We start from the raw sequence: 15,451 nt of genomic DNA, 5'->3' as shown, positions 1-15,451 counted from the left end.
GTAAAGACTCTTGGAGTCGTGGTAACCCCGAAGGGCAAAACCTTGAATTGGTAGTGTTGCCCTTCTATTGTGAACCTGAGGTATTTTCTGTGGGCCGGATGGATGGGTATGTGGAAGTACGCATCCTTGAGGTCCAGTGTTGCTAGGAAGTCTCCTTGTTGTAGCAACGGGAGCACTTGTTGTAGTGTGGTCATATGGAAGTGCTCCGACAGTATGTATTGATTTAGGGGTCTGAGGTCCAGTATAGGTCTGAGGGAACCGTCCTTCTTGGGAATAAGGAAGTATAGGGAGTATACTCCTGTCCCTTGCTGGTGGAAAGGGACTGGCTCTATGGCCCCCTTTTCCAGCATGCTTTTCACCTCTTGTTGAAGTAGGGTGATGTGTTCTATGGACATAGGACGATGTCTGGGTGGTAGGTTTGGTGGCGTAGAAGTCAGTTCTAGGCAATAACTAGACTGGATAATTTCTCTCACCCACCTGTCTGTGGTGATAGCGTGCCAGACAGGTAGGAACTGTTGTAGTCTGCCTCCGACTGGTGTTAAGTGTTCCGGAGGCAGCGTAAGGAAGTCACTGTTTTGTGGAGGCGGAGGCTCTGGTGTTATTGCCTCCCCGCCCCTTTCCCTTAGGATTGTTACCTCTGTAACCACCTCTGTTGGTGTTCTTTGTGAAGGAACCTTGTGTGTTACCTTTGTAGGATGTAGATGTGTGTGAGGCATTTCCTCGTGTATTTGCTCTGTATGAGAAGCGCCGGAAGGAGCCCCTATGTTGCAGAAATTGCAGTGCACCCATGGTTTTTGCTGTTTGTGTCCTTTTTCATTTTGTCCAAGATGGTGTCTACCGCAGGACTAAATAAAAAGTCTGGGTTAACTGGTTTGTTTAGAATGGTGGACTGCACCTCATTCTTAAAGCCGGAAACCAGCAGCCATGCATGTCTGCGGAGGAGGACACTAGTATTAATGGATCTAGCTGCGGTGTCTGCAGCGTCCAGCGCACATTTAATGGAGGCGTTGGAGATGAACTTTCCCTCCTGAATGAGATAATTTGCTTGAGCTTTAAACGGCTCGGGCAAATGTTGCATAAGGCTTTCGAGCTGATCGTAATGCACCCTATCGTAACGAGCCAGGAGTGCCTGTGTGTTAGCAATTCTCCAAGAATTGGATGCCTGTGCCGCTACCCTTTTGCTAGATGCCTCTAGGATTTTGGACTCCTTATCAGGGGGAGGTGCTTCCGCTGTAGTTTGAGAGTTGGCTCTTTTTAGGGAGTCTAGTGGCAGCTGGCCCTTGATATAGGTGGGGTCTGTAGGAGCCGGTCTATACTTTTTTTCTATTCTGGGATTGATTACCCGTGCCCTGGCTGTGTCCTTGAATATGTCAGGTGCATGTTTTAGAACTCCCTTCAGCATTGGAAGTGTTTTGACACTTTTCTCTGCAGTAGTGAAAGTGTCAAAGAGGAAGTCCTCTTCTACAGGGTCACTGTGCATGTCCACGTTGTGGAATTGCGCTGCCCTGTCTATGAGTTGGTTAAATACTACTGTGTCATCAGTGGGTGATGGTTTAGTAGGATAAGTGGGCACATCAGGGATAGGATGTGTATCATAAGGGTCTGTTGGCTCCTCCCAAGGTTCCTCTTGATCTGGATCTTGAGGAAAGTCATATAGGGGCTGTGGTTCATACCTTGTGTTTCCCTCATCGTCTTCGTAGTTTGAAGGTGAGGTAGGTGCAAGTGGTGTGGAGGGCATAATAGGTTGAAAAGGGAGTGAGGGTCTTGTGGGAGAAGTGCCAAAGTCCTTTTTCTTGAGTGGGATAGGTGAATCAGGTGCAAAGGTCCAAAGGTCTCTTTTTCCTATGCAGGATGGTAACTTTACCAGTGTCTGGGTCAATGTAAATTTTTGCCTGGTGCTCGGATGGATCTGGGTGGAATAGTTCTTCCTCTACAGTCCTGGGCTTAGGCTTGGACCTTTTAGGCTCGACGAAAGCAGGTTTGTCGACGACCTTTGGTGTTTTGCTGGGTTTTTTCGGCTCAGGCCCTGATTTCGGCTCGACTTGTGGTTTCGGGTCGACGGGAACTTTCGGGTCGACACGTTGTTTGTGCTCCGTAGGCTTCTTTGGGTGAGTGTCTTTCACCGGATCGACGGTCCTGTTTGGATCGACCGGTGTCTTTGGAGCTGTTACTTTTGGGTCGACAGGTTTGTCCGGCTTCGATGGCTTCGGTACGGCACCGGATGCCGGGTCGACGGCCTTTGGAACCGCAGGCTTGGTCGGGTCGGCGACCTTTCTTGGTTCGACGCCCTTCGGGTTTGTGCCCTTGTTCGGGTCCACCGATTTTTGGGGTCGACAGCTTTTGGCTGAGCGGCCTTCGAGGGGTCGACAGTCTTTTTCGGCCCGACGGTTTTTGGCTGTGCGGCCCTTGCGGGGTCGACAGTCTTCTTTGGCTCGACGCTCTTAGGCTGTGCGGCCTTTTTTGGATCGACGCCCTTCGGGTCTGTGACCTTTTTTGGCTCTGGAACCTTCTTCGGGGCGATGGTACTGGGCCCTGGGGTTTCTGAAGGTTTCGGACCCGAGCCGGAAGGCGGGGCTGTCAAAAGTCTCTTATGATCTTGGCTAAGGCCTGTTGGCGATGCCTCGACCGGCGAGATGTCAATTGGTGTCGGGGGCAGTGTACTCACGATTTGGCCCGACAGGAGTTCGTCGTCGGAGTCAGAGTAGTCTTCGACTGTGACGATCTCTAGGTCCGAGTCTTGAGCGTCCGGCAGGTCCTGGTCATCATCTTAGATGTTGTCGGGTTCCGGTACCTGTCGCTGCATCTCTTGCCTAGCGGCCCTTCGGATCCGTATTGTTTTTTCGATCGGAACTGGGCGCAGGCCAGGCAGGTTTCTTCCCTATGGTCTGGGGAAAGGCACTTGTTGCATACTGAGTGTTTATCAGTATGGGGGAACTTTGAGTGGCATTGTGGGCACCTTTTGAAAGGGCTTCTTTCCATCGACGGTCGGCTCACGTGGCGTCGAAAAGGCCCAACGGCCCGCGTCGACGACCGATTCAAGATGGAAGGTTGTATGGAGTAGAGAGGTACAGAACGGTAACAATACCGACAAATTCGAGTAGGAGTTTGCATCCGAACTCAATGGCGGAAAAAAACAATCGGAGCATGGAAAGGATGCCCATGCGCACTGTAGTCCAGGGAAGGAGTCCCCTACCTCGTGATACTTCGAAGACTCTTCCAGGACAACAAAGTGCAATCATCCGGACCCAACACTAGGCGGCGATCTATGCACAGATATGAATGTCAGCAGTCCACATGCCTCGAACACACACATATATATATATATATATATATATGGTAAACAACGTTTACAACGAAACTTTTACCACACACTACCATTACAACGCAGGCATTACAACGCAAACCATTACAACGCATTGCGCTGGGGGGCGCTCTAGGATAGGGAATAAGTTTAATTTTCTATCCAACACCTTCCCTAGTGTCCACGGGGACTGGAGTTGGAATAGAAAATTATACTTACCACTATCCAGCACCTCTAAGCGCTATGCGTTGTAAAGGTTTGCGATGTAAAAACCGCGTTGTAAAGGTATGCGTGGTAAAAGTATGCGTTGTAACGTCATACATCCAAAACTATATATATATATATATATATATATATATATATATATATATATATATATATACATACATACATACATATATATATATATATATACATACATACATACATACATACATACACACACACACACACACACACACACACATAAGTAAGGTAGTTATAGTTAGGATCAGGTTTCCAAATAATTTTTTTTTGACTTACCTATATTTTCGGACCGTTTCACGAACCTTCACAAAAATGTCCTTAAAAAAAAGTTTCATAAAGAGTCTTGTTGTGCATGGAAATTTTTGGGTGGTCGCAGCGGGGCCGTAAAAAAGGAGGGGGTGAGGGGTTAAAAAAAAAAAAAAGGTGTTTTCTCCCATTGTTAATTCCCATAAGAACTTTGAACACGACTATAGCCAAACCGCTGAATGGAATTTCACCAAATTTTGCAGGAAGGTAGATTTTGATTTACAGAGCACACTTTCCGTTATCGGGTGTAAATCCGTTCAGTAGCTTTTGAGAAATTAAAAGAAATCAGATTTGTTTATCGGCGCTTAGGGCTAATTCGCAACATTTTCACGATTAATCACGACTGCACGTACCAAGAGGAACGTCATCATTGGCTGACCGCAACCTGAGCACAGAGTTGCAGTCGCCATTTTGCCTAATCGCAACAGTCTCTATGGCTGATTTCCAATGGCAACATGTAGCATAAGGGGTCAGGTTTTATGTGCCCTGAACTAATGAGAGGAATATAGGGGTGTTTGAGGAACCTCTTATAAGTAACATATGTTGAATACAAGTTTTGTTTTCCTCCCACTCATGATATTTGTGAATTAGTTGCGACCATCAGATCGGCCCACGTGTAACGTCGTGACAAATTCGTGAAAACAAGTCTAAACGATGTAGCAAATATCACTGTAAAATTAAAAAATATGTTTATAAACCCACCCTCAGTCTCATTTGCACACTTACCCACCCACTTACAGACCCACTCAGGCACTCATGTACCGACACACGCACCAACTCACAAGACCACTCAGGCACCCATGAACCCACTCAGAGATTGACACACCCAATCACAGACCCATTTAGAGGCTCACTCACCCACTCATGCACCCACTCACAGACCCATTCAGACACTAGAGCACTCACTCACTGTCCCAGTGAGTGGCTCATGCAGCCATTCGGAGTGATTCAGACACTTGTGCACTCACTCACCAACTCAGAGGCTTATACATTTATTCACAGACCTACTCAGATACTTATGCACTCACTCACAGAATCATTCAGACACTTGTGCAACCACTAACAGCCCCACTCTGGCACTCTTACACCCACTCAGAGACCCACTGACATACTCATGCACCCAGTCAAAGATCCCACTCTAACATTCATACACGCTTTCACAGATACATTCAAAGACACACATGTTTTTATAGAGTATTCAGATAGCAATTTACTGAAAAATCAAAGGTTACATGGATGTTAATGTTAGGAAATAGAATTTAAAAAAACCTTAGCAATTCACTGGAAAAAAGGGTACAGAGATGTTATACTTAGGCTCACATTTCCTTCGTACAAAACCACAGAAATTAAATTGTTGTAATAACCTGAGCTAACTATAACTTACGCCCCCGTAATGCACTGCGTATGACCTCACATTTTACACCACTCATGAAATGGTCAGTGACCTCACTGATGACATCTCAAATGACATCACTAATGACATCACTGATGACCTCATCCAGTGAGTGTGTTTTCTAAGAGTTTATGAGCGCATATATACAAAAGTTTAATTATTATACTAGGTGTGCTACTTATGAGTGATACTACTTTTAACATATATTATGTGAGTGGCTGTGTGCATCTATGTGTGCGTGGGTGCCTGAGTGGCTGTATGGGTGCGTGAGTGGGTATGTCAGAGGCTGTATAGGGGAGTGGCTGTATGAGTGAGTGAATGACAGTATGAGTGAGTGGGTGTCTGAATGGCTGTATGAGTGAGTGACGGGGTGTGTAAGTGGCTGTATGGGTGAGTGGGTGTTTGGTAAGTGAGTTGGTGTGTGAGTGGCCGTATTAGAGAGTACGTGTCTGTGTGAATGGCTGTATGGGTGAGCGGATGTATGAGTGTGTATATGGATATGTGACTGGATGTGAAAGTGCTTGGATGGTTGAGTGACTGGCTGTGTTGAGAGGCTGCATGGGTGAGTTAGTGTGTGAGGCTGAATAGGTAAATAAGTGGGTGTGTAGCAGCTGTATGAGGGAGTGTGAGACTATGTGAGTGGCTCTATTGGTGAGTGGCTGGTTGTATAGGTAGATGTGTGGGTGGGTGAGAAAGTGGGTGTGAGTGGCACTATGAATGAGTGAGTGGTTGTGTGAGTACTTGTATGGGTTAGTGAATGTGTATGTAAGTGGTTGTGCGGGTGAGTGAGTGGGAGCATGAGAGGTTGCATGGGTATGTGAGTGGGTATGTGGATGATGTCATCAGTGATGTCACTGACCATGTATGTATATGTATATACAGATGGAGAGAGAAAGAGATATAGCGAGTTAAAATGTGTGTTCAAGTAGAAGAAAAAATAAAAAAAACAAGATATTCACTGAAAAAATATAGTTTAGGTGACTTTATGTTTCTAAACTAAAGAACAAGTTAGTTAGCTTTAGTAATGCCTTATCTGTTAGAGACGATCTATCCTTAGATTCCTTACCTTAGTATTATCCCCAGAGGTCAGACTGGAGATGGAATTTTTTTTTCGCGAGAAGTGGCCATGTACCCCACCCAGTAGGTGGCATTGTTAGATTCTGCATGGCGCCGGAAGTGACGTATGCCGTGTCTATATAGGCGCCACACGAGTGCGCTGTCAGTTACTTTTCCCGTCTTTCCATGACAGAAGCGTGGAGCGACAAAGCACAGTGACCACTGGAGTGGAAAATAGGGGACCTGAAAGGGAAAAGCCCTGTCTCTAAAAATCAGTTTGCAGAGTGGTAAGAAATCTGCGGCTAAATAGAGTCTCTACCAGATAAGGCATTACCAAAGTTAAGTAACTTGTTCGTCTGATAGAGACTGCTCGCTGCAAATTCCTTCCCTTAGACTAGATACCCAAGGAATACCTCCCCAGAAATGGGTCTGAGGACCAACTTCACACGAGGAAGCTCTGCATGACCGAAGGGGCAAAATGCCTATCCCTATGGATCGGACTGTCCAGGCAGTAGTGTTTGGTAAATGTGTGCAAGGAAGCCCACCTTGCTGCCTGGCAGATGCTCAGTACCGGAACCCCAAGTGCTAACACAGTGGTTGCAGCTTTAGCTCTGGTGGAATGAGTACGCAACCCTCTCAGGGGGGTGCTTCATACTTAGCCAATGCATAGCAGATTTTGATACAAACCACAATCAATCGTGTGATGGTCCTCTGCTGTACGGCCCATCCATTCTTCATTTGAACATACCCCACGAAAAGTTGGTCGTCCACCCGGATAGCTTGTGTGCGGTCAAGGTAGAACAACAATGTTCTTTTTGGGCCCAGACGGTGTAGTTCCTCCTCTTCCTTGGAAGGATGAGGCGGAGCGTAAAAAGTAGCAGAGAGATGGATTGGCCTACATGAAAGGGAATGACCAATTTTGATAAAAGGAAGCTCTTGTACGAATGACCAGTTTGTCTGGGTAAAGGTTCAGGTAAAGAGGCTTGGAAGACAGCACCTGAAGCTCCCTGACCCTCCGTGCAGATGTTCTAGCCACGAGAAAGACGTTTTGATGGTAAGGAGCCTGAGTGAAGAATTGTGCAGGGGTTAGAAGGGAGTGCATATAAGATAAGTGAGGACGAGACTGAGGTCCCACTGGGGCATAATGAAAGGAGAAAATGGAAGCAAATGTAAACCTTTCAGAAACCTATTTACAATAGGGGATGGTTGGTCAAGTAACCACAGAAAAAGCGGAGATAGCAGAGAGATACCCTTTGAGAGTGCCCAAAGCAGAGCCCTCTTAGGCAAGAGAGCGAATGAAAAGGTAAAACTGGGAAGTAGGGCAGAAAGGGGACCGATCTCTATTTCTGTACACCATGCCCCACATTTTCCCAGGCGGCAGACGTATACCATCTTGGTGAAGGGACGCCTGGCTGCCCAGATAACACAGACTTCAGTAGGAAGGCCGAAAGTGGTCAACTATTGCCGCTCAATCTCCACAAAAGAAGGCAGAGCGCGGACAGGTTCGGGTGAAGAACCTTCGTCTGCTTCTGCGACAGATGATCCTCCTGAAAGGGGCATACTGATCGGAGGACTGATGGACGCGCTCAACAGCTAAAGATACCAGACTCTCAGTGCCCAGTACGGAGCCACAAGCATGACTTTGGCCCAGTCTTTCCCGATTTTCTTGAGAGCTCTGGGTAGAAGTGGTATGGGCAGAAAGGGGTACAGGAGGCCTGAGCTCCTCTTGGGAAAAAAAAGCTTGAGAAAAAAAAGCATCTCTGAGCAAGAGTCTCCTTGGAAACTTCAGCGTGCATAAGTGCTGACACTGCACCTTTTCAGTGTGGTGAACAGATCTAAGCAAGGCCCTCCCCACAGCTGAAACAGACCTTCACATAGGGTACACAACCCCACCTCACCCGGTTTGTTGCAGTACTACATGGCAGTGGTGATTTTTATGAAAACTTGCACTAGCATCTCCTTGCTGGAGAGGAGAAAGGCTTCCAATGCCAATCGGATCGCTCATAGTTCCAACAGGTAGATGTGGAGCTCGGATTCTGTCAGAGACCAGAGTCCTCTGACCTCCACCTCTCACAGATGGCTGTCCCATCTTAGGAGTGAACAAAGCAAAGAGAAGGAGATGATGGACGGAGTGCTGAAACTTTTCAAACACTCACCCCCAGTCACAGATCTGGGTTTAATCCATCATCATTCTTTAGCTTACTTTGCCACCCCAGTTCAGGCACAGCTATATGCAAATCAGTCCGGACCCTGTGCCTCATTGGACCAGTCCAGACTGAACTGCCAAGCCATGTCTTCCCTGGACCGGAAACAAGCATCCTGGGACCGGTTTCGGGCTAACAGCCCTCATCAGCCAGGCTAGCTTGAATCCAGTGGTAAAGTTAGCAAAGGACCCACATCTGGGCATACCCTGCCAAATTACGGTGAACAAAGCAAACAGAAGGAGATGATGGATGGAGTGTGAAACTTTTCAAAAACACACCCCCAGTCACAGATATGGGTGGAATCCATCAACATTCTTTAGGTCACTTTGACAACCTTGTTCAGACACAGCTAGGTCCTAGGATGCTTGTTTCCAGTCCAGGTTAGACCTGGACTGGCAGTTTGGGCTGGACTGTTCCCATTGGGCGCAGGGTCAAGACCGATTTGCAGATGGCTGGGTCCAAACTGTGATGGCATGGTGAGCAAAAAAATGATGGATTTAGGCCCAGATCTCTGTACTGGGGTGAATGTATGACATTGTTCTGCATTCTGTCCATCGACTGTTCTTTTTCCATCTTAGGAGTGACGCATTTGTCACTACTGCCAGATATGCTTGAAGGGAGAGGGGTCTGCCGCTGACCCAATCATGATTCGTAAGCTACCACTGCAAGTCTTTTTCAGTTCTCACCAAGATGTGGACCACGTCAGAGAAATTCCCCTGATGCTGTGCCCAAAGGAACTTCAGGTACCACTGCAGAGCCTGCAAATGCCAGTGGGCCAGTGTCACCAGCAGGATATCAGTCTCACTGAAATAGAGGCTGAAACATTGTTATCATAGCCTGAATATGCTGGACTGGCCATTCGGGAGAATAAGCCTGAAACTGCACCGTGTCAAGACTGGCTCCGATGAAAGAGAGCTTCTGAGAGGGAGTCAGGTGTGAACCCCAGCCAATTCAGGAGGTCTGCCGTAGTCTGAAGGTGGAAGACGAAAGCTTGGTCCGAGCCCGCCTTTAACAGCCAGTCGCCGAGGTAGGGAAAAACTAGCACCCCTGTACTCTGCGGATCAGTTGCTACTACTGCCATCACCTTGGTGAACAACCGAGGTGTGCTGGTGAGGCCAATTGGAACCACGTCAAACTAAGTGGGCATGGGCCACGACAAACCCCATGTATGAAAGTATGCATCCTGAAAGTCCAACGCTACCATCCAGCCCCCTGGGATGAGGGAAGATCGGACATGAGCTAGTGTGCCAGCGACCAGGATCTAGATCGTGCTGCATCACAGGTCAAGCCGTCAGGAGCTTGAGGATTTGCTCTCTAAGGTCTTCAGGTGCATGGCATGGCAATTGGAGAAGGCCTTCTGATCTTGGTCGGGCTTGAGGCACCAAAGCCAAACACGGTGAGCGCTTGTCATTGACATCAAGCGGTGACAGGCGCTGCAGGGCTTCTTCAATGACATTCTTACCACATCAGGAGGAAAAAAGCCTTGATGAAACATTGAAAAAAGGTTGTCATCCCAGATCTGCGCTGACTGGGGCAGAAAGAAAAGAGCGGACATCAGCGCGCTGGGGTGGTGCCTAAATAGGCACCGCACATGTAACTTCCGGCAGGGACGACACCGATAATGCCAGGCATAGCCGAATTGTGCCACCAACTGGCTCGCAAGGGTACTGCTCCCAAAACATTTCCAGATCCAGTCTGATGCATGGGGATAACTAAGGTAAGGAATCTATTGCTAGAAGTCTTTATCAGATAGCTAAAAATCCTTGAAAGTCACCACTTTTGGAATGCTAGACAAACCATAATGGTGTTACCCCCATATGCTAGGTGCCTTAGAATGAGCATAACCACAATTCATTTGGAGAGAAGTTGGTAACATACTTTAACAAAAGCCCACAGATGAAGGTTTGGAAGACATTTGAAAGAAAAATATATTATGGGTAGGAGCGGAGTTTGATCTACAATATATGTACTTTGATTCAACTGGGGAATGCACGATAATCCTCTGTTTTCAAAACATCACAATGTGTGCTGCTCTAAAAAATGAAAACAGAGCTAGGGGCATCATATCAATTGACTAAAAAGCAAGAGAATGCAACTGTTACTTGATCAAATACTTTCAAGTTAAAATCTAACAATATATTACACAGCAAGCCCTTTTAAAGCCATCTTATAGTTTCTTGCTTTTTGAATGTGCTGGTTAAGTGACTCAGTGAATATAACACCAACCGCTGACATCAGCTGTGTTCTGCAGCTCAAAAATTCGAATCCTGGTAATTCTGACTGAGCTATCAAACTCTCCTAGGTCAGTAAATTGAATGCTATTAAATGGCGCCTGACAGACATCTAGTATTTGCAATACTTAGAAACTGCATGAGTGGTGTGTATCGCTATTTGAAAAACATCATTAGGACATCATTCGGGACAGTGAGTAAAAGCATACTGAGGAGTCTAATCAGACCTTTTCTTTTCCCTGCACACTATTACAGGCACCCGGGCATGGAAATCCGTGTCTACGCCAATAAAACATTCTGGAAAAAAGGAAAAAGAAACGAAGATATTACAATCAATCAACAGATGTGGAGAGTAATTTGCATAAAACGAGTGAATCAAAATTAAAGGCGATGAGCTAGTAAAAAATAATTTATTGAATATACATTAATTGTATTTGTATTGGTTACTTTACACTTTACGTTTAGAACTAAAGAATTATTTAATTGAGAAACTCTTATCATCTACAAGCATAGTATTGTCCTGAAAAACCTACAGTGTGCTTCTCCTGTGTCACAAAAGGCCAGTCTGTCCCAGTTCACAGCACTAACCAAAGAAAATGCACAGCACTAGCACGGGTCTCTTCAGAACACCTGTCTGCATCCAAATCCAGCACCCTTATTATCGCAGAAGTCACACTGTCTAGCCAGAACAAAACCTACCACTCTCATATGATCTCACAAACTAAGTGCAATTGTGTTTGCGTTAAAGTGCTCTCAAGTGGCCATCAGGTATATTTTTAACACCATATAATGTACTTCAGTACATTAGATTAAAATAGGATTTCCTTAAACCTATTCCCCTATCAGAAGTCAATTTGTGAATGATTTTCAGACATGAGTGGCAACTTATACAGTTGCAGGGCTAATGAACACATCGTACAGCACAGTTGTATCTCAGCTAGGATTAGATTAACAATAATGTTAAAAAAATCGTGGTTAAAAATGTAAAGATTCAAAATAAATTTAAGACATTACTTTTATTTTCTACACTATGAAACAGCAATAGAAAATATGTTGTTTCTGGTGACCTTCTGGAACTAGTTCAAGATAAAATATATTTTATAGCGAGACGCCCTCGTATTAAACTCTGTCAAGTTGATAATGACTGAAAATCTGAAGTTAACAGTAGGTTGCTTTTTAATAAATAAAACGTTATTTTCATCTTGAATTAAACTTAGCAAAGAGGAAAATAAAACAGCCCTCAGGAAATATTAATTTCATCCTATTAAAGAGATCAGGATAAATTTCAGTTAGTCCATGGCTACAATACATACAAATGTGCAAAGGAGACAAACAGTTTTAGGAAGGCTCAGTAGGAGGTTTCAAACAAACAGATTAATTATCCCTGCTGAAAATGTTCTTGCCACCCATCCCAAATCTAGCTAAATTTCTCGAGAAAGCCTAAAGCCTCATGAATAGGTTTCTCCATGAACTTAAATGTATTTATTCCCCTCAACCACCACCCAAGGTCGTTGGAGTGGGGTGAGCAGTAATAATAATAAATAATAATAATAATAATCCACATTTGTAAAGCGCACAATCACCCGTAAGGGTCTCTAGGCGCTGGGGGCCGTCAGGAAGATTAAGCAAGCTATTGCCCAGAGTCACATGGTGCTGGGCTAATCTGCTGCCGGAGCCGGGGATCGAACCGTGATCCCCAGATTCCAGAGTCAGTCGCCCAGGCCGCGGCGCCACACCTCTTCCAGCAGTAGGTCGCCCTCCATTGCTGCGCAATATCACGTTGTTCAAGGACTATGCCCACATGCAGAAGTGGCAGAGAACACCCTAAGCAAGTGGTTCCCAAACTTTAGACTCCTGAGGACCCCCACTGAATCACTACTGGAAGCCGAGGACTCCCAAACAATTTGTTCAATTTCAATTAAAAAAATTTAAAACATTAATTCGCAAAAAATACACAAACAAGTACACACCAAACAAATACTTGCATTACTAAAGCTTTTATTATTTACAGTGTGTGTTAATTTGGTAATGCGAAGATCTGACCGTCTCCACATAGGTTTTGCATTCTCTTCAGTGCTCTTTGGGCAAGATAATCCGCAAATTCATGCATATAAACTGACTGCCAATGTATTTGTTTTAAAAAAAATGGGTGGCACTTGGGGACACCACCACATCACTCGGGGACACCACCACACTACTCGGGGACACCACCACACTAATCGGGGACACCACCACATCACTCGGGGACACCACCACATCACTCGGGGACACCACCACACCACTCGGGGACACCACCACACCACTCGGGGACACCACCACATCACTCGGGGCACCACCACATCACTCGGGGGCACCACCACATCACTCGGGGACACCACCACATCACTCTGGGGGACACCACCACATCACTCTGGGGGACACCACCACATCACTCTGGGGGACACCACCACATCACTCAGCCCAACCACATCATCACTGTCCTTTCTTGCTACCAACAAGCATTGCCATAGCCAATAGGACTCGCATTAGGAAAGTGTAAGCTATTGGCTTTGTGAATAACAATTCTATTAATTTATATATTTTCAAAGCCAACACATATTAAAAAAAATTGTAATTTACAATACCAATAGCTCACAATTTCCTAATGCGAGACCTATTGCTTTGTAAATGCTTGTTTAAATGATTCTTATGCTGTGTGTGTCAGACTGGCCTGTAGGGAAACCCGCAGATAGAGACAGAACTGTGCTCATAGTTGTTGAATGTCACTACTAATTACAGACTTGATGCTTCTCACCGCGCTCGTGTATTTTCTTCATGATAAACCCACGTGTAAATGTGCAATAATGATCATTAACTCATTTTCTGTGGGCACGTTTAGTGTCACTCCCGGGTACTGCACCGGGGACACTTGGGAGATGTCAAGCTTTCCCACGTGTGGTGGGAGCATCTTGTTCCACAGACTTGATCTCAGTCCCATTACTGACTGTTGCACTTTTTAAAGAGAGAGAAGGTATGTAAAGCGCTCTCATACCTACGGGTAAAGCTAGCGATATATAACACTTTTAAAATTAAAATTAAATTAGGGCACAGGGAAGTCCCCACCACAACGTTTACGAAAATGCTATTCTTAAACTCTGACTCTCAGCTGGATCAAACTGAGGAATGGGAAGAAAGTGGTTGTCTGTGGAAACTGCTACAGCGCATCAATCCTGAAGCCATGAAATCCTAGGCCTTCGTTATATTAATTTATAAATCAAGTGTGCAGCAGATGAAAAGACAAGAAGTAAAGGGGAAGGGTCATCAGTAAAGAAGATTGTACCTGGAAATATACAGTCACTACTGGGTATGGTTTAAGAAGCTTTTGCAGTCAGCGAAAGAAAAGGAAAAGATTAAAATGCATGAATCATTTTAACTTCAGGGCAGTTGTGACAAGCACACTTATTTACAAATATAATTACTCATCTGGTATGCTGTAGTCCTGAGTGGATTAGTCACAGAGTTTGGACTGCTTTCAAATATACCCACACAAACACGCACACACAAACACGCACACACAAATTAAACACTTACATGCAGTTCCAGCCTCCAATACTCTCCTATCTCACCACGCAGCTGCTTTCAGGGCAAATGGGGACAGATAGCAAAATGCCCTGGGCCTGGTCACAAACTGAACAGGAAACGCACGCACTCCTGTGCGAGCTCGACGTCGGGTGATGGGCAGAAGTAAATAACAAAATATAAGGGCAATCACCCTTCAGCTTGCACCTATAGCTGAAGGGTGATTGGCCAGATTTCACTGCTGTCTTGCCGCCCAGGCCCCAGGCGCCAGCAATATTCACACCTCTCTACTATACTGTGCACCTGGGGGCCAGATTGTATTGCAGTCTTGCTGCCCGGCGCCAAGTACATTCACACCTCATAAGCCTTTTGTTTTTTTACTGACGTTAGGCACTCAAGTCCTGCGGACCCCCTGGGAATGTGTCATGGACCCCTGGGAGTCCGCGGACCACACTTTGGGAAACGCTGCCCTAAGCTATTGCTTTTTAGGTCTCGGCCTGCATAGGCTGCACTTGCGCAGTGTCGTTGGCGAGATTTTATGTTTCTAGAGTATGGGGCTTAAACCCGCCCCTCTTCTCCATTGGCTGGCCTCCTAAATGCTGGCCAGCCATTGGAGAAGAGGTTTGTCTGTCCATTTAAGCCCCGGGGGGTGTGTTTTTTAGGTTCTTTCTCTCCTCTTCCCATTGGCTGGAATTTTACATTCCAGCTAATGGAAAGAGGAGAGAAAGAAAAACAGGCCCCACAGTCTGAAAATGACAGGGCGTTTCTCCAAGGCATTTCTTCTTGACTTCGGAGAAACATGGTGGTGTTCATGGCGTGGTCGGGTGCCACCCCGCGTATGTGATTGTTTTTCCCAGCATTTATATTTTTTAATCCTAAGCGGGTGCCCACCCCGCTGTTTATTTTCAATTCGGAGGGAGCCTACCCCATATCTGCCCCGTTTTCACCGCCGCAGCCCGGGACTGCAGGGAATCACCGCCGCGGCCGGGGATCACAGGAAGTCAGGCATGGCGTGCGGGACTTCCGATTTTCAAGCCGGGAGAATCAAGCTCTCTCTGCATCGCAGCTGGTTGTCAGCCCGGACGAACCGCGCCCCCCCGCGCTCCTAGTGTCTTCCGACCATGGTTGCGGAAACACTAGAGTGAACGCTACACAC

The 15,451-nt window shown here is 46.0% G+C and overlaps 1 protein-coding gene across 3 annotated transcripts in view; it reads right to left on the bottom strand.

The window, feature by feature from the left end:
• TUT7 (terminal uridylyl transferase 7) overlaps positions 1-15,451 on the bottom strand; it is a 1,540,394-nt gene that overhangs the window by 1,189,202 nt on the left and 335,741 nt on the right. For all 3 annotated transcript variants that reach the window (XM_078675707.1, XM_078675708.1, XM_078675706.1), the window contains exon 7: positions 10,965-11,034. In XM_078675707.1, the coding sequence (XP_078531833.1) occupies positions 10,965-11,034 (70 nt within the window). The remainder of the gene's footprint in view (positions 1-10,964; positions 11,035-15,451) is intronic.

This window comes from Lissotriton helveticus, chromosome 2_1 (genome assembly GCF_964261635.1).
Source record: "Lissotriton helveticus chromosome 2_1, aLisHel1.1, whole genome shotgun sequence".
NCBI lineage: Eukaryota > Metazoa > Chordata > Amphibia > Caudata > Salamandridae > Lissotriton > Lissotriton helveticus.
This window is presented reverse-complemented; position numbering and strand designations above follow the sequence as displayed.